A 27504-nucleotide genomic window follows, 5' to 3' on the forward strand; every position below is an offset into this window, starting at 1 on the left:
CTAGTGAACTTACCAAAGTAACAACTGAGATCTGGGGATGCAGCAACTTTGCTGCAATAAAGTATTTGATTTAGTCACCAAAGCTCTCAATCCCTCCTCCTTTTTTTCTCAGGTCAGCTGTCAGGCGCTCTCCTGGTCCCTTTCTCCCTCCACCGTTGGAGCTCAGAGCCTAGTTTGGCTCACTGCAGCTTGGCTCGCAGCTCCAGTCAGCCCCCTTCCTCCTGCTCCGCCACCAGCACCGCCTCCAGCCCCAGCTCTGTTTCCCAGTCGGCGAACCACCCAACCGTTCGCACCAACCCGGTCCCTGACCCTCCTCATCAGTCGGCCCCTGCTCCTCTGCACCGGAGTGAATCAGTGGGGCGGAGATCCCTGCTTCGCCACTCCACCCACCACCACACTCCCATCATCCCTCAGCGGGACTCGGATTATGAGCTGGAGCCTGAGCGGGGCCGCAAACGGGCGATAGACAACCAGTACATGTTGCTCTGACCCGCCGAGTCAAACACCTCTATCACCTCTGAAAGACAGGAGTCACCTGTGAAGCCAACATACACACACACACACGGAAACACGCATTCACATAGTCGTGTACACATCATACAGACACATTTTGTCACTCTCCAGCCAGCCTCATGAAGGTGTGAGACATGATTACAGCAGACTCATGAACTTGAGCGAACAAGTCTGTCGTCTGATAAATGCATAGCACTGTGTATGTCGAAACATGCACACACTCGCTATGTCTGAGCTGAGTGTGTGTTCACCAGTGTCAGACCCTCACAACCTCCACCCCGAGTGTCCACAGTGAATGTATTTTTGGGAGTTTTATTACAGTGTTGACAATGATGATTATTCATGTTTTATTGATGTTGAGGGTCTGTGTGAGAGAGGAAGAGCCACATATGTAGCTGTCCTCAAGCCCCCCCCCCCAAAAAATATTTTAAAATATTTCTATTCTGGTGAATTTTAACAAGGTATGCTTGATTTAACTTCTTTGGCACTTAACCTGGACTGATGGGAAAGCACCGCCTGCAGACTTGGTTAAATCAGGTGCTCCTTTAAAATATATATATAAAAAAAAACATTTACTCTTCACACAAAGTTACCAGTGTGGAGCAAACTCCCATGTTTTTCTACAAACACAAACAAAAAGCACTCTATTTTAGAGTGTTATTACACTTTATTAGATATTCCTCCTCTTGCGCTTATGATATATTTAAGTGCATGTCGCTTTCAGTGCACTTTGGAAACAATGTGTATTTTTTCTATACACAGATTTTTTTTGTAGAAAAATTAAATTTTCAAAAAAGTAAAAAGGGGAAAACTTGGTTAAAATCAGTTGGGAGCTTTTTCTAGAAACTTATCGAGCATCACATCCACTCCATCAAACCTTCGCCGAAGCAATTACAGAGAAATGATTCGAGATCAGCTTTAATCAGCACTGTTTTTACCTGAAGCAGTGGGAAATTGTTGCTGTTTGTGGTGGGTGTGTGCGTGTGTGTATGTGCGTTTGGATGAGGCCATTGTAATGTATGTAAGATGAGTGAAAGTGTCAGTTATCAGCATGTTTGTGCTGATCTCAGTGTGTTGCAGAATCTGCCTTAGAGTCTGTGAGTGAATTTGTGTCGCACCAGTCACTGCTGGGTTTTCCAAAATCAGTATCAAGAGTCTTCGTAGTGTCACATTACAAGCACCAAAGGCATTATGTGCACAAAATTAACATGGTCTCACAGAAATAATTTCTGCCACAAAATCAAAGAAAATGGAATGATGTAATAATAATAATAATATATATTTCTATTGTAAGCATATATTTATGTATAGATATACACACATAATATATAAGAGCTTTTCTCTGCAGGATACTAGTTTATCTCGTCCTGCTGGCAACACGATGATGACAAAATATATTTTGTGGCACAATACATTCGCCACAAGTACTTATTTAATTTATTTAATCCCAAGCTTTACAAAAAATGATGACATATTAATTATATAAAATTAACTCTACTCCATTTTATTGATTTTGTGGCATAAAGAGTATTCTGTGTCACCAAAATGAGACCTGGCACCCCAAGGTGAATTTTAATCACACATAAAGCAAAAACAGGCATCCAATAGAAGACTTAAACTTGAGAGGCTTCACTCCAAAGAGCGTGAGAGGGGGAAACACTCAATGTACAGACCAAAATGAAGTAGGAATTTAATCTAAGTCAGTAAATTTGCCCAATCTTGGTGTGGATTCTCCACAAAAGTGAGGGTTAAAGCGCTGGAAACTTGAGTCCAGGTTTAAAATGTTTGAAACCTTTTTCAAATCAGTTTTGTGGTGGTTTGATAATCTAGCATTAAACCCTTTAAGGACTTTTAGAAGTGGACGGTGATATGATGCAACTGCTGAAAAACAGAGTGACACTGAAATCACACAGGTGCCTCTGCCAATATTAACATTATTTTTTTTTATAGCTTTAGGCAAATCTTGACTCTGCGAGTAGCATCATGTCTCCAGTTCTACTTTTTACACCAAGAGCATTAATTTTTTTTCTTACTATTTTCTGTACAACTTCACCACAGCAGCCAATAGAAAAACCCAAGGAAGGACTGTGAAAATAATGTATTTTTACTTTATACATTTTTTTAATAGAACTTCCATGTTTTAATTTTAGGCTTTATGAGGAAGGTTTGGTTTCAGTCAGAGCTTCAAAGCTTTGAAAGTGTCCACATGTGATGTGAGATGTTACACCAATGATCAGACGTTGTTCCTCTGTGCAATTCAGTCTTTGCTCCGTAGCTTTACATTACTGTGCTCTTCAGTTAGGTTTTATGACCAGTCAATAATTTCAGGTGCCTTCTGATTCTGTCATCATTCCTTTAAAGGTTTAAACCACCAGTTTAAAGCTGCACTGACTATAACAGATAGATTATAGATAGTACATCACTCGACTCAGGTGTGAAATTTAGCTGATCTACTACATTTAGTTGGATGCTTTTCTACAGAAAAATGCCAGACAAACAAGTCTTTATCAAAGACAGCAGCTCTCATCTGTTGCCCAGTTCGTTTGTGGTGTTTCATCTCATCCACCACCAGGTCTGAGCTTCCTCAAAAGCATCTAAAGACCTGAGTTATAACCCAAACTGATTGAAACATTACTTCTTTCATAACATCTATGTCACATCTGAGTAGTTATTTTTGGAAAACAGATGCAGAATATCCCATAAACAGTGATCTAATTTACCCACAGATGAAATATCAATTTTTCTGTAATTTTGTTTCAGTAACTGAAGCTTCACTTCCATTAGCAGCGGGATGTCTTTGGGAAATTGCGTGCTAGGACTTTTCTGTTTGTCTTCTAACTTTGCTTTAACACTAACTTCAGCAGTTGATTTTAGATTCACCTTCAGTAAACCTGTGCTTAATGTATGGTTTAGACTTGACTCTGCCCTCTTTATCATTGTAGTTACCTGTTATGTTCTTTTAGAGCAAAATACATAAATGCAACTTCATTTCTTCATGAACATGACCAGAGTAAGTCCGCTGTGATTACTCCTCTTGTTACGCAATAAGTCGGCTTTGTCTACCAAAGGAACATTTTTACAATGGTTGTGTAGTTCTCTTTCATGTATCATCATGATCAAAACTGACATCTTTGAAGTGTTTATAAGGGGAACAAAAACAAGGACGTTTTTGGCAAAAGTACGGTTGGTCTTCCTGTCTTTATGCGCCAGAGTCTAAACAAATCCCCCGTCACTCTGTTTCATTTCTGCTAAAGGAAAGCAACGGTAACAATAACTATTTTGACTATCAGTCCTCTCTCCATGTTCTCTGTTTTTTATTAGGGAGAATGACTGTGCCTTTGCCAGAAAGCTGCTGTTGCTTTTCCCCTTTTTAAAAAAGCTCAGGGTGTGATGTGGTGCAGAACTTGTGTAGTGCAATATCTGAAAGATGCCCAGTGCTTCACACCTTTTTTTTTTTTTTTTAAACATATGTGGGGAGCGATCAGAGGCTTCTAGATGGATGAATTAATCGTGTGAGAATTCAACGTTTGCACCTGCTCATAGACTGAAGGAAAAAAAAAAACAGAAAACAAGCTAGGGCTGTCCAATTTTCCTGTCGCTTCACAGCTTCTAATTTTGTTTCATGGTTCACGCCAGTTTGTCTCCAGAATCGAGTTAATGCTAGAGAACATCCCCGTGTACCTCAGGTGTCCTTTAATCCTCAACATCCGCTCCAGCAAACACCTTTTTTCCCCCCATCCCTTATGTTTATTTTAAAATGTCCAGTTGCTGAATGTAATGTGTTCTCAATACTGTTCATTCTGTTTGTTAACTTAGCACTGTAAACATTCCAGTTTGACCCAACGTCCCCCACAACTGCCAATGAAAACCACAACAGCTTTTAAAATCTGTCATTTGTGTTTGCATCCCTTTTCAGTTATAAGCATCTAAATTATATTAAAGATATATCAACTGTATATTTGACTTTTTGTAAAATAAACCTAACCAAAAAAAAAAAAAGGACTCACAGGACTCACTTGTTTTATGTGCGTGTGCCCTCTGTCATCTTGTTCTTCAAGTATTTTAGGCCATCTGGTCCTGGAAAATGCTGGTTGGTGGAGGAGATGATGTTACAATCGTTGCACTGCTTACTACTTCCACATCCAGGCAGAGGTTCACGTTGTAGATGCTGAGTTGCAACTTTGTGGTGTGGAACTATAATGACAGAGTTGAGAATTATTTTCAGGAACATTATACTTCCAGAAGTACAAAGAAATATGTTGACATGTAATATGACAAAAGGACATTGCTGATATTCAGTCATATTTTGCAAATGAAAAACACATGACTAACATGAATGTATGGATATTTATTGTGAAGATTAAATAATACAACAAAGACATTAGTGTTTTATTTACAAGAACAGTGTACAACCACGAATTGGATCAAAACTTTTTGGACTAAAATCAGTCAAAGGTACTGCAGAGTATGGCAGAGCTTTGGCTTTTATATCTTCCTGTGTTTAAGCTGATTTGGAGTTGTGAAGGGCTGATCTAACTGATGACAGCTAATTTGGGGATTATTCCCACGCTGGAAAATTAAGGACTCTGCAGTAGCCTTTGACTGAATTCATCTGCTGGGCTACAGATAAAATTCCCTAAAAGTGTATTGTTATTATGCCATTATCCTATTAGTATTGGCATGATGTGTTTGAGTAATAAGTGGAGAGTGTTGTAAAGTGTAAAACCTCAACTAACAGGACCGAAGGTAACCAAAGGTGCTGGAAGAATGGAGAGAGTGCAGACTGAAACAGCCAAATCCTCCGTGGAGACTGGCCAGGTATTCCCAGTCACACTGATACTCTGCTTACCAGGGACCTGCAAGGTAACACAGAAACAGACAAGCGGGGGGGGTGGCTCACAAGAAACCTGCTTCTGAGGATGCTGGTTCGATTCTCACCAGGGATAGTAGATTTTGAAGTCAAACACCTAAAGAGAGACAAAGAATTTTGAAGTTAAGAGTCTGAATACAAACACAAATTACTCAAGCATCAGATCAAACAGCACAGGTTGTTAAGAGGCTGGTTGAGGTTTAATTCTTACCAGGTGCAGTTTTGAAGTCCAACACCCAAAGTGAGAGATGTTCCCAACGTGAAGGCTGTAGTGGAGATTGATGTAGAGCCTAGGGATCGAATCCCACGTGTTAGCAGAACCTGGAGCAGATGAAAGACCCCACTGCGATTGTAGCAGTGGGGCCTTTTAGCTGTGATGGAGAGAATCACTTCTGGGTCACATTCTAATGACAACATACTAATAAGGTTTAAATACCTATGTTCAGATGTGGACAAATACCAAGTTGGTGCACCCATTTAGAATTTGTGGCAGTGTGATGGTGTATGTGGGACTGTCTGAAAAACTACAGTGCACGTCCATGGCAACAAAGGAACAAACAAGAAAACCACAATGTAATGGAACCACATAAGCCATTCAGTTTTTAAAACTTTTTTATTGTTTTTAAATTTTTTTGCTCGTTTTTTAAATTATTTATATTATCTACAAAGTAAAAGTTTTAACTTAAAAGTTACATAAGGGTCAGGTGAGAAGTGGGATCTGATCACCTCAGCCATTATAATTTCATAAATAACATTTCTCCTGTCCTCTTGGCTGCCAAAACGTGTTTATTTCACAGGAAGCTTCTTGTCATGTTTCATTTTTAGTGTGGTTAGAAACCTGTCATGTACTCTGGAAACAAACGCAGCACAAAGCAGCAGCAATAAACAGTAAGATTAATACTGTCTAGAAGTTGGAAGATTTTTTTTCCATAACAAGGTGCAGACAAAATACAAGTTCCAGTTGAATTTTCTTCTTCACTCTCACTGATTAGTTACTCTCATTCTCTCTTTCACATCTTACTTGGCAAGCTGACTCAAGTTGCAATTTGGGACCCCCGAATGTGTACATGTGTGTGTGGGTGTATTTTGTCTGTCTGTGTGTGTGTCTGTGTGTGTTTGCAGATATCAGCATGTGGGGGTGAATAAGAGCAGTCTTGTCCGTTAAAACTCTCTAGATCGTTAAAACATGTCACTGCATCAACCTGTTAACATTCTCTTATTGCCTAGTCTGGGAGGGAGGAGAGGGGAGGAGGGGAGGAGGGGAGGGGAGAGAAGGGGAGGGGAGGGAAGAGAAAAGCTGATGTGAAGCATGTCTGGTGAGGATGAGGAAAGAGAGGAGAGGGAGGGCTCTCATTCTCTTCATCGCCTGGTTATGAAGGCTCTGGTTGAGAAGCGCGACGCAGAGCGGGGTCCCTCAGCTCACTGGCGCCCTCTATCTACAGCTGCTGCTGATGATGAGGCTGCACTGCAGAGACAAAGACAAAATGGGGGAAAATGTAAAGTTCATGTATGTTAGGATTGTCCACAGTTTACACAGTAGGTTTGGTCTGGGTGATGTGGCCAAAAAAACAAAATATGCTTAGGGGCAATTAACTTAAGAGAAATTCCAATATTTTTCCATGTGTCTTCAAACAAAGGTCATCGTCATTATGAATGTCAATATGAATGCTTAGACAGGTTTCGCTTGCTGTAATAATTTCTCCAGATTATACATAGAGGTCCCTTCTAAATGTGCCTCCATAGTAAAAGCTGATGGACAAACTCTACAGCCTCCATTCAGTGCAAAGTTTATCTGAGGATAATAAGACTTCAGTAGTCTGAGTTAGACAAATCAAGTGAGTATCCTCCAAAGTTTCCATCTTGTAGCAAAAAAAAATTATAATAATCTCTTTTTGTTACTGAAACACTATTTGGAGAAACAAAGAGACCATAAAAATGTGAACCTGTCCCTTCATCAATTTGCAAAAATGCAAAAAGCCTAATATATGACTGAAAACTTGCAAGGCTGTCATTGGTATGCATATTTTGAAAAAAAAAAAAATAAATCTTGACAGCTACAGAATGATAACTAAGTAGAGAAAGGATGTCTGCTTTAATAATAATTCTCTGCACAAACAGGGCAGAAACTTAAAGTCACTCATCTGCTCCCACTGTTGACAAGATGTCAGCGTCTTGATAATATTCTGCTAACAACTAGTGCCTGGACAAGTGACTTTTTTCATACAGTTCCTCTGGTAGATGTGATTGTTAGGGTATGAAACAGCCAGATCCCGTGAAACATTCGGAGTCCACAACTGTCGTGACTCAGGACAGCTAATGTACACAGTTATCATCAGTGATAACTTGATTTTAGTACATCAACCAGTCCAAGAGTTACTCATTTGAATGAAATATGTGCATACTTGAGCATAAGCAATAGCTAGTAAGGTACAATGACACTAAACATGTAGATCTCCGTACTTTAGAGGAAGGAAAAAATTAACAATGTATATGTTCCTGACTCCACCCCGCAGGACAGTGCTAGTTAATAAAATGAACATACCTTGTGGATGTGCCAGGTAGGAGAAATGTGTGGTGGAGGAAACAGGGATGGGGTTGAGGGCAGTCTGGGGCATGGGTGGCTGTGGACCCCCTGGAGGACCCTGGGTTGCCATCAGCATCATTGGAGGGTGGGTGGGTGCTGGGTGGTGAGACGGTACTATACCAGACTGCATATGGGCCTAGGTGTGAGCCAAAATGAGTGTGTGTGTGTGTGTGTGAGAGAGAGCAAGAGATAGTGAGAGCAAAAGTGTAACAGAAAGTGAGAATGACAGTGAGAGACAAACAGATGGACAAGAGACAAGTTAATTAAAGAGATGACGCAAACAGACACCAGGACCACAACATTCACAACATCCACAGCTCCTGCCTGTGTGTTACTGACAGGAGCAGCATGAATGGATAACTCTGTGCTTATGACCAGGGGAGAGCTTCTGGGTGCAGAGGATGGAATTAATCATCAAGCACTGCATACCTCTATCAAACACAAATAATTAATAATCTCTGCTCACACGTCGCCATCCATCAAGCTCTTAAATATGGTAAAAGCAAGTTTTCAGGGATTCTGCTCTTTTATAACCACAGAGAGAACGATGCATAGTCACGCAAACAGCAGCCATCTGAGGACTTTCACATAACAGGTAGTGACACAAATATATGGTTTTCTGCTAACAAGTGGACCTTTGTTAAAGGATCAGGTGATCTTTGTGCATTACGTATGGTCCTGGAGCCAGAAGGAAACCGCAAGCTTGGCTTTCTCTGAGGTTCAAAAATACATCTACTGACATCTCTAAATCTCAATAATTAACACAGAGTATCTCATTTGTTTAATCCACAGAGAAACAGAAACATATTAAATACAATCTGAGGTCTTAAAAGGAAGTGAGTGCTGGTCTGCCAAACATTTTTGTGCAATGTTTCTAGCCATTGCTTGGTCTGCAGGTGCGAAGGTACTAAAACCTGGCAACCTTGCTGTGATGACAAGTCTTCGGGTTTGTGTACACAGTCATTCTGTGCGGCTATTTGTCTAGAAATAGTTATACCACTTGTCAATTTTACATTTCCATGTTCTGACTCAAGCTTCATACTTTACACACAGAGGCAGGGATAGATTATCTTTCTCATCCAATTCTCTAAACAAAGTGTGCTTCCCAGAATGGCGAAACTATTCCTGTAAAGACAGAAATGGGCCAAACCTCCATGGTTACCCAAAAAACAATTACTGCAGCATTTCTATTTTGCTTTATGGAGCTATCATGGTTAGACTTTAGTCTTTTGATTTGTGCAAAAAGTTTGTTTTTCCTCTGTATCCTGTATTGTACCGTGTTCCTTTAACAACTAAAACCACTTATACCTACGGAAACTCCAGAAAGATACACATTCTAATATAAACTTGATCACACTGCCAAAAAATATCAACTGCACTTGCAGTTTTATCAACACCCAAATATGACCCATTCATAAACTTAAACACCTGCTGGAACTGATCCCAGATTTCCTCACTCCCACATTTAAAATCCTATACAGGAAGCACTGCCAATCTGATTACTTGGCTGGAGTTATTGTGGTTGTTCAGCAGGCTGATAGCAGGTTGCAACCTACCTGCTGCACGTGTGCCATGTGGTTGGGGTTGTAGCTGTGCTGCACCTGCTGCGGGTGGATATAGACAGTCTGCTGGGCAGAGGGAAACTGATGCCTGGGGAGACTGAGGGTTGGGCCCCGGGGTCATTGAGGGAGGTGTGGGGGCCAAGGCTGAGTACATCTGCTGCTGTGGGGGCTGGTTGGCCAGGTGGAGGGCCTGGGCTGCTGCTGCCGCTGTGACACGTGAAAACACAAAAAAGAAACACAATGCATGACTTTAGTGATGTGTGCAGAGATTGGAAAAAAAAAAAAAGACTTCATAGCTTCCAACCTTAACATACTCACCTGCTGCTGCCTGTGGGTGCTGTGGGTGCTGGACTGGGCTGGCAGCTGGGTGGCTAGGAGGACCTCCATGCTGTGGGGGACCACCCTGCTGGGCTTGGCCTGTAGGCGTGGCAGAGGGCTGGGGGTGCTGTGGGTGAGGGTGCAAGGTGGCGCTGGGGTGGGGGTACTGCTGAGGCATTGGCCCTGGAGACACTGTGAGACAGGATTCAGTGTTTGTAAGAAAAAAAGTATTAAAACAGTCCATACAACACTGCCTGCACATTCTAGCCCACTGCATACTCATATGAACATTCACAAGTGGTGTGCTGACATACCATACATGGTGTGTGTCTGCTCTGGGTACTGTGTAGTTGAGGAAGAGACGAGGCTGGGCTGGCCATGTGTAGGAGGTGCCATCATCCTGGCACTCCCCTGCATTACTGGACTGAACACATGCTGTGCCTGGAGGGCACACAAGGACAGACAGTGTGTGTAACCCTTGGAACCAACAATAATGTAGCATTAAGCATCAAATATTGAAAACAGTCAAGTACCAACAGCTGGCATCAAATGCCTGGTCTGAACAGATATTTCCTGATTTAAATTTAAAAATTTGCCTATTTCAGATATTATTAAGGCAATGTTCATGTGTGGCTGTTTTGTTAAAAGAATATGTAACAATTCAGAATTTAGGCTTCTTTTGTTTAATAAAGAAGGTTTTGTAGGAAGACATGCTTACATTTCTAAAGCAAAAAAGTCATTCTGGTACTGGAACCAAAACCTCAGGTATTGTATTAATATTAATGTATATTCCTAACAATACCCAGTACCACTTAGCATTAACAGAAATCATTTTAGTTTAAATTGGTTTCTTGAGTAGGCTTTGTTCAAAAAATTGCTTGAGGGTGATTTTTTTGGGCTTTAAGTAACTGCAGTGAAATTAGTACCTAACAGTACGTTGAACCTCTTTCTCCCCTCGTCCCTCATCATGTCATCCCATTTTTTACACAAAATTGTGTGGTAAGTGTCATTAATATTAACACTAATAAAACTGACTGAAATTACCATCTCTTCTCAATATGTGATCATTGTGTTACCCTTAAACACCCTAGAGTCAATCTTCTGAACTGCCTGTTTTTCTGCGGTTGTTGTATCACAGCCTGTTTGCAAACAGGTAACACTTCAGGTGTTAAGAGGCAACAGTCAGCAGTCAGCTTCACAAATCAGAAGTGATGAAATGCTGGCATCGTGCTGACTCCCTGTCAACCTGCTGGACTGCAGGCATCTGTCAGACAAATGGCTGAACAGCTGGGAGTTATAAAGACTGCCAGCACTACTGACAGTACCAGAGTAACTGAAATGATTTCATATGGTTCTTAATAGAGGAGCCTCCCAGGTTGAGCATTGCTGAAATTTGCTGATGTTGTGTTGCTGGCAGTGACAGAGTAAATCTTACCTGCGATTGGTAGTGTGTCATCTGCTGGACCAGCGGTTGACTGGTGAACTGCTGCGGGCTGCAGGTAAAGTACTGGGCAGAGTAGGCGGGGCTGGGTGCTACAATAGGTGGTCCTGCTGCCGTTGCTGGGTGCATCATGGTGGGCGTGCCTGGCGGGTGATGCTGGTCTGACCTCTGCTGGGGCATGTTGGGTACTGGAGATTCATATTGAGAGATTACATTAACATCCCAAAAATCTGAACTGAACAGAATCATGGAGGAGTGAGAAAAACGACTGCTAGTTTTCAAAGAGTTTGGAAACAGGGAATGATTTACTAAACTGGCCTGGATATAAACCAACCCCATTTTCCAAGAAACTCTTCATCAGGTTTAGTTCTGATGGGAAAGGCACTGAGAACTGAGAAATATTTTCTATTGATGTGTGGAATAAATACCACATTTATGCAGCTAATCCAAGTTAAGTGAAACTATTTCTTCATTCAGTTCACTTTTTTGCACTTACACAAACTTCAGTTTCTAACATTTCTTGTATCAAATTCTTAAATGAGCACTGCAGGTAGATGTGTAATACTGTGTATTATTTATTGCTGTATTGTTTTCCATCTGCCTCTGTGATATGTCTTTTAGCATTTTTTAAATGTGTGTTTTTATTGTGCATGTGCAAATTTGTGCCCACATAGGCACTTCAATTTTCCCCCGGCATAATAAACTTTATCAATGAATCAACTGATCAATCAGTTGCATTTCCTGTATGGGTCATGGACAATGGAGGTATAATTTTCTCTGGCACTTAGCAGATTTCAAACTTTTTCAGCTCCTTATCATGACATTCAAGGTTCTTGAATATAATAAGACTCTAAGCATAATATTGAGAAACAACACTGGGGCCAATACAGTAATTTTCCCAACCAGAGTCATTTAGTAAGCTTCAGAAAGAAAGAGAAACAAGTGGGCGGGAGATGAGAGTAAGCAGTGGTTATTCTCACCTTTACCTGGTCTGTAGGGTTTAGACTGGCTGACCGTCATATGAGGCATCTGAACCTGGTACATAGCTGGAGACTGGAGGGAGGAGGGGAAGAATAAGTTTATACTAAGTCCTCTAAGGGGACTTCAGCATAATTTCTACAAGAATGAAAACCAGCCCTCGAGTAGAAACAGGTGAATTTGTGCTTATTTGTGTGGGACTACTTTCACTACTTGTCTGTGGGGCTGGACACCAGCTATTGAGCTTTATGCTGTTGCTTAATAGCCAACACATACAAAATAACATTTAAAAACACATATGTGCATGTGAGATTGAGATTGTGGGATTTATCTCTTACCTGGGGCCACATGCATTCTCTATGCCTGTCTATTGTTGGGTGTTTAACAACTATAATGCAAACACTGCTTGTCATCTTCTGTTCCTTAACTCCTTAATATCATACACCATGCATTTATATTACAAACAGTACTGCAGCGAAAACAAAGAGGCTTAAACTCCTATTAGCTCACAGCCATTCATTTGGTAAACAGATGAAGCCAATAGAAATAAAATGAAGTTATAAGTCCATCTGTGATGACAGTTTAAAATGAATTGCAATAAGAAGTTGGCAAACCAACATCTGATGGCATTAATTCAACAAGCAAGCAAAACATCTCAGTACTGATTGGGCTTTTTTTTTTAAAAAAACAAAAAACAAAAAAAACAACAAAACAACAAAAAAACAAAAGGATTTAAAAAATAGAAATCTTCACAAACCTTCCATATTATGCTTTTCTAATGGAGCAAGAGAGAGAGGAGGAGGGGGAGAAAAGGAAAAAGAACCACTCTTTAGTTGTTCACCAAGGTATTTTATCGTTTACACGTGTCTGATGTTGGATCACCAAGTTTTTCTTAAAGCAACACAAGCAAAGATATAGATTTACGACTAAAAATATAACAGGTTTCATCCAAAAATAAGCTAAAAAACCAATGAGAGATTAAAAATATTATTTTGACATTATACTGTTTCATATACTTCCGCCATTCCTTTAACATTTATAAGCTTGTTTTACCAAAATATTTAAAAAATAACTAAGCAAAAGTAATTTGATAAAATAACAGTGCGTGGAAGATGACAAAGGAAAGAAAAGTGATGATGAAGGATGCACATGTTCTGTAGATTGGTGTACAAAGAAAACAACATTATAAAAATTAAGAGATTTGGCCTCCTAAAAAAGATAAGGAACTAAACATAGAAAAAATAATGATGACATCCATTAGAGATAAATCAAAGAGAGAAAATGAAAGAAAAATAAATAAATGAGGACAAACCAAAGCAGACATGTTGGCAGATCTCAAGGTGATGGTTGTTAGTCAGGGATTTGTTTTAAAGGAACTTTGCATTTCATACTGATTTAATGTGATGCACAGGGTGATCTGCACTGAATAGAAACAAGTACATCTGTCTCCACACTGCACATTTCAGCATGCAGCTGTATGTCTCACCTGCACTCCAGGGCTGACTGGAGTGAGAGGATACATCTGAGGGAAGCAGACTGTCTGGCCATACACAGCCGTGGGCTGCTGTACCACGATGGAGGGGCTGGGCTGGCCCTGAGGCCTGGGGGGCGTCGGGGTGTTGGCTGGTTTGGGCTGATAAAGTAGTATATGTAGAGACAGACACAGCCAGAGACATTTAAAAAAGTAGCTTACTGACAAGTTTGTGGTATTTAAACTGTGCAGCCTGCCAGTAGCAGGGCATACTGACCTGTGTATTGAACCTGGGTTTGAACTCATTGGCATTTGGGTTCAGGGTTGATTTTCTCACTTGACTGCAGGAAGAGAACAAATAGTGAAGATGTTAACATTTAAAGGATCTTATTATCTTATTGTCAACAAGCAACCTTTAGCAAACTTAACTCAAACAGGAATAAATTGTGTATTTTTTGGAGACTATTGATGTTCTAATGAGTATCTGGCAGCAGAATGTGTGTGGGACTGAATGAACTACAGTGCCCATGTTCATGTTGATGAAGGAAATATCACTCAATGTAAAGGTGTAGCACACTGGTGTGTTTTTAATAGCTTTTGGACCGAAGGCACAAGAAAATAAAATATTAGGCTTTGATAACACAGAAAATACTTGTTAGGATCAAGTCAGTGTTGGTTTTCATTGGATTTGATGATAATAAGAAAAATACAGATCTTAAAAATATGTAAAATTCCCTTTCTGAGCCATACTGTCCCTTCCACTCACTCTTGTACGGCCTCCTTTTTCTCCTCCTTCTCTTCATGCTTGGGTCCACTGAATGTGGACGTGGCCGTTGTCTGAACTCCCTGCGATGTCACATCCAGCCCCGCCCTCTTTTGGTCTGGGGCTGAGGGAGACGGGGACAGTGCAGCGGGGCTGCCAGGCTTACTGGTGTTTGTGGTGGTGGTGGATGGAGCAGGGGCACCACTGGGGGTGCCAGCAGCAATCACTACAACACCCTCTTCACCGCCCTCCCTCCCTGCTGTGGAGGCTTTGTCCAGGGGAAGGTCTTTAGGCTTGTCTGCTGGATCTCTGGGTGGCTTGGTCATCATCTGGTCAAAGGCAGGGTCTGGGTTTGAACTAGACTGCAACTGAAAGAGAGGAAATTAAGTTCGAGCAGGCACACACAAGCTATACTGCAGCCTCATAAACACAAGGTTAGTAATGTCAGAATTTGAGAATTTCTATACCATATGAATGAAAGAGATACTTACCCTAAAATCTACACTAAATTTCTTTAAATTATCTATTTGTTTTCTGTGGTCTGGTGCCATAGAAGGGGGTCCTGTAAGGTGAGTGGAGAGAGAAAGATGTGACTGAGTGGTTCAGTCGTGACAGAAATGGTTCAGACTAAGGAAACATCTATTTTTAAGCCAACAGAACAGCCTAAATTACAATGACAGCTAAATAAATAAAAACAAATGTCTCAGCAAATGGTCTCTTCATCAGAATCTTTGTAATAAAGCTTCCCAGTACTCTAACGTCTAAAACAAATACTGTTATCCAGTGTCTACTGTACCTTTACAGACTGGTCTGGTGATACTAGGTGAGCTGTCCAAGGGCTTGATGTTCTCCTTGTTTGCCGTGGGGGATGTTTGTCTTGTCTCCTGAACACGACACTCTTTTGCTATACAGAACAGAAAAAAGACTGTATAAAACACTATATAAACTAAGTATATACAAAGCAGATATTTCATATCATCCTTTGCATTTTTTACTCCTTCTGTCATTCATTGAAGCTTACCATCTCCTGGAGAGGCGACCATGTTGGGAGCAGGGCTAGCAGCAGTAGGAGAGGAAGCTGATGTTGGTGTAGCAACAGTTTCCACAGGAGCAGTTCCTGTCTGAGGTGACGGGAGGGAGGAGGGGCCAGGGGAGGCTCCACCCATACTATTCTGTCGGGGGGAGCGAGGTCTGTGAGCTGAGAAGGGGGGCAAGACATGAGATTTTAGTGATCACAAAATCTGACCTCCTTCTAAGTAACCCTTCTCGATTTACTTTCCAGTATTAGAGGATAGGCACTCACAGGTGCTTTTTTAATAATACTATGATAAGGGAAAATTGCCTTTTCACAACAATGCAAGGCACTTCAAAAAAGGTCATCCAGTGATGCTGAACCATAATATTCTATCTTCTTTGCAGATATTTTCCACTGTGAGATATTCATGTTCTTTTTTTAATCACAATAAAAACACAAGAAATAAAAAAAGAGGGAAAGAACTTTTCTACCTCCGCTAACTACTGAAGACCATGTCCCTCCAGAGGAGCTGCTCCTGGTTGGTGGAGTCACTGGGACCTCTCCGGGAGAATTGTGGGAAATTAAGTCCACTCCTGGAGGGACTCCAGTGGTCCGGCAGGGTGGCACTCTGTGAGCACGAGGCGTCCGCTGGGATTTTGGAGACATCCTGGGTGGACCTGTAGATTCGACATACAAATGAAGACAGACAGAATTCCATAAACAGACAGTGGAGGTGAGTTAAACAAACTGAGCAGCCTGTGTTTCCAACCACCCTGCTGTGGTTTCTCTTTGAAGTTCATCTGTGTCTCTCAAAATCTTTTAAAAACCCCAAACATCTGCAGCAATCTAATGTTTAAATATCACATCATCCACTCATGTTATTTGGTGACATGCATGTTAGTGGAGAAATTGCAGATGATCCTGGAAAGTGATCAAACAACACACCACACTTTTTAAACCATAACCAAGTAAAGTGAGAGATGAGAAATGGGGAAATGAGGAGACAAGGTGAGGTGAAAACCTGTATTTAAAGAATTCACTGTTAAAGCAGAGTTTGTGCAAAATCTTTGGCTAAACACTTGATGAATATTTTGCTATTTCACTGTATAAAATATGATCCATTAGTACTTGGACAGTGGCATTTTATTATCTTAACTCAGTGTTCCAGCTCATTGGATTTAATGTGAAATAAAGACTAAACTCCCCCAAACTTTAGGACAATAACAAATAACATCACCGTAGAGCACCTGATGATGTTTAAAAACAATAAATTAATCTTAATTAGAACCTCTCTGCAATGATGCTAGGTTGTCATTAAAAGTACCGGTCACGGTCGTGGCCAGCAACAATGCTAGGTGTCATTAAAGATGCAACAACCAAGGAGGTAAATGGCAAAATGGTAGAAAAACTCAATAACAAGTTGAGAGTGATGTTTTCTGAAAGGATTCCTACACCATCCAACAAATACAGATATAAATATCCTCAAATTTAAAGCTCAACCCTGATATTTTAACCTTGTATTCATTAATGTAGTTAAAATCCAATGTGCAGGGGAACAGAACCAACATAACAGAAAATGTCACCAGAGCCTCATTCAAATCTTTGAAAAACTTTATATCTTTGGGAATTTTTTAAAAAATTCTTTAGCAGCCACAACATTCCTACTTAATGAAAAGATTATGCTCCCTGCAAAGATTATCTTGATTGCTCTCTAAGACAAAAAAAATGTGGTTTTGGTGGCATAACTCTTGCTAGACAGAAAGCACAGCACACACTGTGATGCACCCACATGCCAAGGTGAAAATGCACTGACAAAGGATCAGTTTTGTGGCTTACTGAATCCTCACAATTTCCATTTTTGTGGAAATTGCAAATCTGACCCCAAGTCAATCTGAAAATGCAACTTCACCTATTTGTGTTGTTCCACACTAGACCTGGGCAAATGTATATTTGAAAGTAGTTTCAATATTTAACTTTTAAGACACTTAAAACAGCTTTCAATATGACTGGGAATATCAGTTCCATATTGAGCTTAATCCATCCACCTTCAACTCATGCCTTTGCCCAGGTCTACTCCACACTGATGTGGGTACCTTCTGAAGACATGCGTTTGGGCAGAGTGGAGGCTGGCGACGTGGGCCCATGGTGGGAAAAGGAGGATGAGGAGGAGGGATAGGAGGGGTGGGATGAATGAGAGGGGGGTCTGGAAGGTCGAGAGGGGGGTCTGGAGGGTGGCCTGGTGGGCGTGGTCGCCCGAGGAGGCAGGGAGGAGGGGCCAGACTGGTAACGAGAGGGGGGGCGGGAGGAGGGAGATGGACAGGGTGAGGGCCAGTGGGATGAACCTAAGAGAGGGAAGGACAAATGATCAAGGATGACAAAGAGCAGATGATAACCAGTTAAAGTGAGGAAAACAAAGGTGTAGCAGGAAGAGAAAGAGGGGGGAGATTAATAAATATGAGAGAGAATGGCAAAGCAGAAATAAAATGATTTAACTGACATAAATAAAGTACAATAAATGCAGAAAAAGAATTAACAGTAACAACAAATATGGACATCTTAGAGACAGTATAAGAAAACACGGGAAAGAAAATCTTTTCCACTCACAATTGGGTCACTATACTGACCAACTGCCTCACCAACCAATACACCTCTGTGCATTTCACGGGTGAGCAACACCATAGTTTTGTGTGATGTATTAAAATGTACCTCCATTAACCACCCGCTGGTCGGCCCCAGAGCTGGGACTGTAGTCATGAGGTCCTGGTCGAGGAGTTGAGGGCCCACCTGAGCTCTGAGCCAGACGAGGCGAATTCTGACGTCCTGGCCCCCATGACATCGCCTCCCTGTTCCTCTGACCTGGAGGAATGTACTTGTTCTCTCTGCACACATACATATGCACACATACATATACACACATACACACAGACAAAATAGAGGCAGATGGTTCTGTTAAATATATACAAGACAATAGTCAAGATAACGAAAGGGGAGGAATTAATTCTGCACTCTCTTACATTCAACTGAAGTACTTCTCATCAGCCAAAATGAGCATGTTTTCTTTAATTACCAAGGAAGTATTTGTTCTGGGAACAGCTGCTGCCTACTTAGTGAATTTGCTGGAATTACTTTGTTTCCCTTTAAGGCTCAAATATGCTTCTCAAGCCTGTGCCTGAGCCCTTCTACTGAAGACCCACACCATCTCTAAGCATTATGCATATATAATATTTTTAGCACATGTACTTGTGCTCTCATCCTTGCACTTTCATGGTAAGGGCGCAAAGTCCTGTAAAAATAATTCTGAACTGTAGTATGCAGAGTGTACATACAAAGGTGTACAATGTGCCTCTTTCCAGTTCTTTCTTAATAAACACAGTAACCTGTGAGAGAAATCAGCACTCCCAGGATGATAAATCACCTCTGATGATATTTATAGTATATTTTACTGCATGAAGATGCTGTGACTTGTTAATAAAAAGGTGACAGAAATATTTATTGAATCATTTATTACCATAAAACAGAAATGATGTATTCCAACAGACCATAGTCGAGAAGTCTACAAATAACAATAGAGCTGTTGACTCAGTTAATTGCTAGGCAAGCTCCATGATTTTGCAGAATGCACATTTAATAATAATATTCACAATTTATAACTAAAATTCTCAATTATAAAGCAAAGCCCACAATGAGAATGTAGATGTTGCAGTGTTACATTGCTGCTATGTTTTAAATGAACTGGTATTGTAGCACACATCAAGAGCCAATTACCCACAATGAGAATTAATTAAAATTTGATAGACATGCTGACAAACTGCAATTATATGATTTCAAGGTGCACAGTGGCACAACTAGTATGTACTGACCCTAAGTTTGTCTGTTTGTCTCCTGATCTCACCTGCTAAGTGTGTGAGTCTCCCTTTCCCCTCGCACCACAGCAGTGTATTTCTCCTCCTCAGAGCGTTCATCATTCTCCAGGGCCACGCGGGCCTTGTATGTGGCGCTGGCTTCAATCTCCTCTGCCAGCTGGGCAGCACGCGCCTCCCTCTTGAGGAACTCCTCTGAGTTGTCCCGCTCCAGGGGGACCCTGGGAAACAAGCTCAGGTCAGACAAGGGCAGCAGGTTGATGGGGTGACTGGGGAAGGCCTGATTTCAAGATCTTACTTGTGTCATGCCACACTATATTCATACAGCAGAAAGATGTACACGAACAGAGAAACTTACGTGTATGTGGACAGGCTGCTGTCATATGTAGACAAGACTCCATACTTCTCCTCATTGTATTTGAACATGTCATTGGGGTCCCACCCGTTTGACTGAAGAGAGAGAGAGAGGAACAGAGAACAAGTGAGAGAATTACAGAAAAGCCCTATAAACAAATAATCAATGCTGTGGATTAAATGACACAGCCTCTGTTTACTTCTGTCACTATAAAATTCACAAGTCATTATATGAAGGCCTCTGTGGTTTCCATTCTATGTGCAGCATCAAATGTGCTTATGCATTTTCTTACCACATCTGTATCCAGAGATTCAAGGCTGTCAGAGTTGTGGGTCTCTCCTCCATCCCAGGGCTCTAGATCTTTCTCTTTATGCTCGCCATTGATCCTACCACTCACTGCTGCATCTGTGAAGTTGTCTGTGACACACACACACACATACAAAGAATACATATTTATGTACATCAGACTGCCACACACAAGCACACACACAGGCCCCCCACCCCCACCCCCACACACACACAGAGAAGCTCATGATGGTATACAGTCACATGGCTGCACTTTCACTGTTTATGCAGGGAAGCGCTCATGCCTCAAGAGCTTCTAGCCACAAGCTCTCACAGCAAAGGTCTTTATGGAGGTAGTGGTGGTTCGCCAGGCACACCCACTCACAACCAGACATGGGTCCAACTGGATTGGGAAAAAATCCTTTCAAAAAAATTTGAGCTATGGCTTGAGCTGGCCTTAGTAAAGCTAACAAGGATAAAGGGCTCTGACAGTGTGAGCGGGAATATGAAAACAGCCTGATAAAGAAAGGGATAAAAGCAGTCCCCAATCGCTTTCTTAGCTTGTGACAGAATGTACTAATTAAATCAAGAAGTAATGTGCTTTCAGCTGGCTGACTTGTATCAGAAATTATATGTAAAGTATCAACAGAGTGTCTACAACACCCAATGTGTCTGCCCACTTCCTTTTTTATGCATCACCACGGCACCATCTTCAAACATAACATTTACATGTATAAAAGTCTACTGGGGCTGATAACAGTCCATAGGGTCAGGACCATTCACTATACTTAAGTAAACACACAGAATAATTTAGTTGCTTTACCTAAAACCAGGGAAAGGCATGCTCAAAAAACCCAATTCTATTTGAAAGGAAATCTAATCTCATGTCAGCCCAAGTCTGCTCTCACATTCTCAGAGCTGGCACCAATGGACTATGTGCATAAAGCTTACCAGCCACCTGGAGTTACATAACTCAGTCATCCCAACTCATCCAACAAAGCGCATTTTAGCATTTCTAGTATGAAACAAGTTCAGAAATACTAGATCGGCACCACAGTTGGGCTAACAAGCCTGAATTATATTAGCAGAGGTGGTTGGTATATTTTGTGCACCCTGTCCATCCATGGAATCGTACATAAAATAAGGAACATTTACAAATCAAATGTGAGCGTAGTGAGGGGTAAGCAAACATGCATTTAGACTGCAGTCAAGTATATGACCTCAAAGCACTTCAGGACCAAACCAAATTCAAAATTCTGATGTAATTCGATTTTTAATACAACGTTCAGAAAGCAAATTAAGGTGCTAGTGCTTGACATGAGTTTTCAAGCTGTTGCTTTCAATGGAATCACACTCATAATGCTTATCATTTCCCCTTCCATCTGGCTCTGATTTGACCTGAGCTTTGGTCCAGTGCCATTTGAAAATAAAGTGCTACAGCAGAACTCCAGGTTTGGGAAAATAAAAAGATAAAGATAAGCTGAAACAAAACTAATGACTATATCCTTCCTCCTCTAAGAATCACTGCAGCAAGGGTTCCATTGCTGGCTGGCTATGTACAGGCCTAAATCTGTGCTTGCACCTCCACCATAATCAAATTAGCTTAAAACTGCTGTTAAAAACGCATAAAATAAGAATCAGTGTAAGTTTAAAACAAATACCACAAGTATTGGGGTTAGTTTACTACATTAAACATTTAACACTATTAGCTGTAAATCTCTCACAGATCCATAGATTCCTCTTAAGTTAGCACAGGGCCACACAGTACATATAATTTCCATGGTAGGGCTAAACTTCAGCTTCTGCTAACCTCTAATTAAAAGCTTAACTAAACTGAGTTAGGGTAAGTGGCAGCTCTTCCACCGAAAGCAACATCCCGTCTAAAGTTAACAAAGGATCTGGTGAAAAGATGGAGCAAGACTGACCTGCATCAGATATTGGATTCTTATTTTTAGCTTATATGAAAGCAATGATCCTCAAATTCTGTCACCAAATTGGATTTAAAATGCAGCAATGGGTGGCAATAGATCAGGCCCAAGTCTAGGAGATTCACTTTTTTTAAAAATTTTGAGTTTGATCTTAGACTGTCAGTAAGCTTATTAAAGTGTGTATGTCTGAGTGCATACAGAGATGTGTGAGAGGAGAAAACAGCCATATATTACCTGTATCAGAGGAGACTACACCATCGGAGAGGAGAGACAGACAGATGACAAGAGAGTCAGAAGATGGACTGACAGATAGAATGACTGACTGGCGATCACACCAATAATTGACTTCCTGCTCAACAATTTTTGGATGCGGATCAAGTGGGTGCAAGCTTTAAAGGTATAACTCGGTTTCCTTTTTTTACAACTTGTGTGGTTTTCATAGTTTTAGTCAAGTCATGTTTAGCAACTTTCCCACATTCCCTTACATCAGTTACTAAGTTGGTGAAAAACACATGTACCTTCGACAAAAAAACATTTCTGAAGAAATAATATTATATTATTATATACTACTACTATTATCTTTCAAAGGAGAACTGTAGGGGTCAAGATGAATTAGATGAAGAGGACTCATTCAGCCTTCATTGAATGTTCTTGCTGAGCCAGGGCAACCTTCAGACCAATCAACTGATCACATTAGTCTTCAGTTACTGACCAATCAGGGCAGACACACAAGAAGTCCATGGCAAAGCCTCTGTGACATCAAGGTAGTGAATATAGACTGAAAACAATCAATATGTTGTGTGCATGCACTGATAGGCATTCACTCTGACGTATTTAGTTTTAGTGCGTGTTCAATGAATACAAAGTAACACACACATCGAGTTAAACCGTGTATGTTCCATGAGTTTTTGTATGCACATGACTAGGTATATAAAGTCTGCTGTTCATGTACCTAGATAAAAGTTTGTCAACACTCCCTCAGTACCTTTCCTGGCGAAATTCAGGTCCACATCTTTGAAGGTCACCACTACCACATCTGAGGCCTTGAAAATGATGCTCTCCACAATATCCTCTTTCCTGGGGCCTATGCTCGGCTCTGGGCTTTTTCTGTGGGCTGCATCCAACACCAGGTCACACTGAGGGACAAAGTTGTGTTAAATTGGATTAAGGGGAATCTGAAATACAGTAAAAGCCTGTGCAATCTACTATCTACAAAAGAGATAAGGAACCATGGGAGAGACTGACACCATGCACTGTATCATCCCAACAACACAACTAGATGGCTGAATGTGGTAGTATCACACATGATAAATGCTCCTTTTAAGTAAATCTGCTGAGCAAAAATGCCAAATATTCATCTTCCAGGGAGTATTTGCTGTTTCCTCTCTGTTATATCATTGGGACTTAGTTATCCATTGGTCAGACAAAACAAACAATATGAAGCGTTCACATTTGTCTCTGAAAAATGGTGGTAGACTTCTTTCATCAAGAAGATGACGTAATCAATTAAATCACATAGGGTATTTTACTGGAGTGGCCCATCATGGCACATCAACATACTTGCCTAAACCTGAATTACAGGAAATCCTTTTGGGGTTCTTTGGTTGTCAACATATATAAACTTAAATTTGACTGACATCAATTAATTGAGTTCGGCTCATTTATTGGCATCCACGCCAGATGGAGGAGCCTCTCAGCTGCAGTGGGAGCATATGAGACCTCCAAGAAGTTACAATAGTACAACTAATGTAATACTAAGGAAGAAAATTGAAAACACAAGTGCTGCAACCAAACACTACATTGTTGACTTAGAGACAGTGTACAGAGGGGTGGTGAATACAGCTGTGTGAATATTTCAGAATGTTTGACTGCTCAGCTTGCACACACAGTTGTAATAGAAGCCAAATGTGATGCTTTGTTTTGGTCTCAGAACAAAGTGGTTGTGTTTGCCTGTGCAAGCACAGTAAATTCAATTTCTTCTGGAGAATCATGCCAGCCTTACAACCTTATAAAAGTGGTGTGGGATAAAAAGATCTGTAAATATCGAGTCTGCTGTTTGGTATGAAAACAGCGGATAATGTATGTTACTGGCATCATATCAAGAACTCTTTCAAGAATGCTTTTGATTTGTGCAAAATGAAATTTTCCCCAAAGGAGAAAGATTGGGGAATACTTCAACCTAAAAGGGAAGATGAAGGGCCACATACCTCTTCTCCATAAAAGGAGAGCTGGAAAGGGTGATCTTTGTCTAAGCCACCTCAGGGGTGAAGCTGCTATAGAGTGCTGGCAGGGCATCTTCCAAGCTCAGTTGACCTTAATCATTACTATTGTTACTGAGGAATTTACAAATCTACCTCCATATTACCTCCTATACAGAACATCGCACTGTGTGTGATCCTTACCTCTGGACCATATGTCTTAAATACTCCTTCATAGACTGCTCCGTTTTTCACTTTCAGCTCACACTTGGTCCCCTACAAATAAATAGGCCTATCATTATTCACTGTATGCAACACTCAGTCATTTAAAGTGTCAATGTCAATTCACACATTCAGAAATCAGGTTCAGAAACCCATCTGCTGCAAAACAGACAAATGATTGATCAATCTCTGCTTTGTTTATGCAACCAGCTGTCTCTACAAATCACACAGGCTTTGTTTATTGCAGCATAGACATTCTGAAGAAACAGCATGTGGTGAAAGACAGACTGCAGTAAATACTGCTGTTACTAATTCATTTACAGTAAGCATGATTCACATAGTTGCTTCAGACAAGTTTTTTGTAACTGTGCTCATTTCTCTGTTCATTATTGTTAGTACACAGAGGACAAAATTCAGAGGGACACACTGGACATATCTGGAACATCATCTCATAAACACAACAAGAAAAGACACACAGTAAACATACCACCACTGAAGTCAAGACATGGACCATCCTCATATTTGCATATACGCCATTGAAAATGACCTAAAGAAAAAAAAACCGTTAACTTCTAATATTCCTCATTCACAAAGAAAATTTGCATTAAATAGATTCTCACAGCAGTGTGACACCTATTAGACATGTGTTCCATTAGAAATGCATAACAATAAGAAGCAGACATCCAACCACTGAGCAATTTTCCTTCTTTGATAAAATACAGCACTCAGGTATACCAAACTTCTAATGATACATGCACATGTCATAAAAGTTATTTTCAACTGACTTATTAGAATTAGCAGGCTACTTACTGCTGAGGGACCTTTACCACTATGTCTTCCCCTGGAAGAAAAAAAAGGTCATTGTCAAATTCGTCATCATCATTAGCACTGAACTTCTTGCTTGCATACTGAATCAAAGTACTCTCAAATGGGGGCAACAGTATGACACTAATGAATGACTGAAACCTCAGGAGGCCATGGTGTAAATATCTAACTCTGTACAGAACCGCTGTTGCACGTTAAAGGAGAACCCCATGAAACATCATAAACATGAATTATCCTATTCAATCTACACTAAAGGGTTTGCAAATGCCAATTCCATACACATTTGAATGCAATGTGGATTCTGAAAATTCCCACAGATTCCACACATATTTTGCTGGTTAGAATAATGTGCAAGAGGCTGCCAGCCAAACACTCAGTAGCCTACATTTTTTCCAAGCATGTCCTAAAATGCACCTTGTTCAGCAACTGGCACCTGGCCAGGCATTCACACTTGATTCCATGTAGGCAATGGCCACTCTCCCCACATTATATCCGCTGTAGTAAATGAGTAATAGGCTATCTTGAACACACTCAGATCCTCAATATTAACACAAAACCAATCCAAGTCATTTCCAACTAAAACAGACGGTTTTGTATGCATGAGTCTAACTGCTCCAATCTTATTTTTACAAAATCTTCGCACGGCCCTATTAGATGAAACCTACGCAGTGAATGGACATACTGTCCTAGTGACCGGTGAATACAAGCCTGACCAAATTTAAACCACCAAAATTCACAATACGCATGCAGCTCATGCACCGGCAGTATATGTTAGATTTATCTTAGGGACAACATGTACAGAAATGTCATGCTTCAAGGACACTATTTCACACCAGCAGCTACGGCAACGTCAAGGTTGAAAGCCCGTCGGTATATAATTCCCCCTTCTCCTCCCTCCTCACCCCCGTCTCCTCACCCGCCCCTTTCTTTCGTGCGCCCACACGCTTTTTTTTTTTAAATCAATTTCTTGGCAAACCCGTTGCAGTAATGTTGCGGTAACAAGCTACATGCCAGTGAAATGAAAACACACACATTTGTTGTATTTGTCTGAAAAGTGGGCAAGCTGTGTCCCGTTAGCTGGCCGTTTTGATACTGAATGAGGCAAGTGCACTGAATAACAAGCATGGGCTGTCAAACGGCTAATTAACGCTAGCTAAATTGACTCCAAGCTGATAGTAAACTGGTATGAGCAACTTGTCAAGCAGCTTCACTGCTACACACATGTGGGGAAATATGTCTGTCCACCCAAACATGTCTAAATACATTATCAGAGACCAGATGATGTGTTTTATTTAACGTGCAAGAGGAGGTAACGTTACGTCGAAGTTGCAACATTATTGGAGCAAGCAGACAGGCCTCGCTAGCTAAACTGCATAGCGTTACGCTGGGTGACCAACACGTCGCAAGGCCCACAGAACGTTCAAACACGTATTGGTTTTGGACCGTTTAACGGGAATGTCATCTCTCAAAACTGCCACTGTTGGAAACGACTGTGTCCAAGTACTGAAAAATGACCTCACAGCCCTCTCGCTGCTGTGTTTTTATTTCGCTATGTTAACGTTTTAATTTGACAGACCTGCCCAGATTCGGTCTTCCCCCGCCGCTTCCTCCGGCACCGGAGGCGGGGGCACCAGCGGCGTTGCCACCGCCAGGCTTGCTGCGATTTCCACCGGCCTTCATTGACATGGTGATCCCATAAAAGACGGCGTCTTAAAACGACCAACTTCACACCGCAATTTCTTGACGACGAGGCGGCGTGTGGTTGTGTGACAGCTAGCTAACGTTAGCGATCCTAAGATCTGGCTAGTTGGCAGGCTAATGTCAACGTGCCTCTTGAGGAAGATGCTATACTAAGAAGCTAGCTGGCTAACAGCTGCTAGCTAAATTAGCAATCTGTACAATTCCTATTAAAACAGAAAAAAATAATATTTAAAAAAAGACAACACGTGCCAATCACTCTTTCAAAACAAACATGGGTGTTACACCTCTTGTCAATTTGTTATGTAATCCTAACAAAATATTAGATTATCTCAAAATAGGGTTTACAGCTATCTCGGGTTCTTTCCGTTGCTAACAGCGAAAAGACCAAAACAGTCTGAAAGGGGACAAAAAACGGCGGAGGGATATATGAAAGATACAACGGCTCATAACATCTAACTATAATTCCCACACTGTGATCTTTGACAACCCTCAGCCTGCTAAAAAAAAAAGAGGAATAGATGTGGTCATATTAATCTAGACCGCCAATGTAAACATGTAGATACTCTTCTGTTTACAAAAAAATACGCCGAGAACATGGCACTACTTTCAGGAAGT

At 41.0% G+C, this 27504-nt stretch overlaps 2 protein-coding genes across 6 annotated transcripts in view; one reads left to right on the forward strand and one right to left on the reverse strand.

The window, feature by feature from the left end:
• The window catches only part of sh2b3 (SH2B adaptor protein 3), a 56812-nt gene extending 52300 nt beyond the window's left edge, over positions 1 to 4512 (forward strand). For all 5 annotated transcript variants that reach the window (XM_018674557.2, XM_018674531.2, XM_018674521.2 and 2 more), the window contains exon 8: positions 113 to 4512. In XM_018674557.2, the coding sequence (XP_018530073.1) occupies positions 113 to 489 (377 nt within the window). In that variant the 3' untranslated portion in view covers positions 490 to 4512. The remainder of the gene's footprint in view (positions 1 to 112) is intronic.
• Positions 4513 to 5977: 1465 nt separating this feature from the next.
• Positions 5978 to 27297, reverse strand: atxn2 (ataxin 2). Its single transcript, XM_051075322.1, is given in 26 exon segments — positions 5978 to 6848; positions 7926 to 8103; positions 9524 to 9610; positions 9612 to 9724; positions 9848 to 10039; positions 10162 to 10288; positions 11283 to 11476; positions 12275 to 12341; positions 13024 to 13041; positions 13753 to 13899; positions 14015 to 14078; positions 14504 to 14868; positions 14992 to 15062; positions 15297 to 15404; positions 15522 to 15698; positions 16007 to 16192; positions 17609 to 17857; positions 18222 to 18394; positions 19408 to 19596; positions 19734 to 19825; positions 20023 to 20147; positions 22929 to 23079; positions 24346 to 24417; positions 24851 to 24910; positions 25174 to 25204; positions 26765 to 27297. Coding segments are annotated over 26 exon segments (3375 nt in total). The 5' UTR covers positions 26875 to 27297; the 3' UTR covers positions 5978 to 6819.
• Positions 27298 to 27504: the final 207 nt, after the last annotated feature.

This window comes from Lates calcarifer, linkage group LG13, assembly GCF_001640805.2.
Source record: "Lates calcarifer isolate ASB-BC8 linkage group LG13, TLL_Latcal_v3, whole genome shotgun sequence".
Lineage (NCBI taxonomy): Eukaryota > Metazoa > Chordata > Actinopteri > Centropomidae > Lates > Lates calcarifer.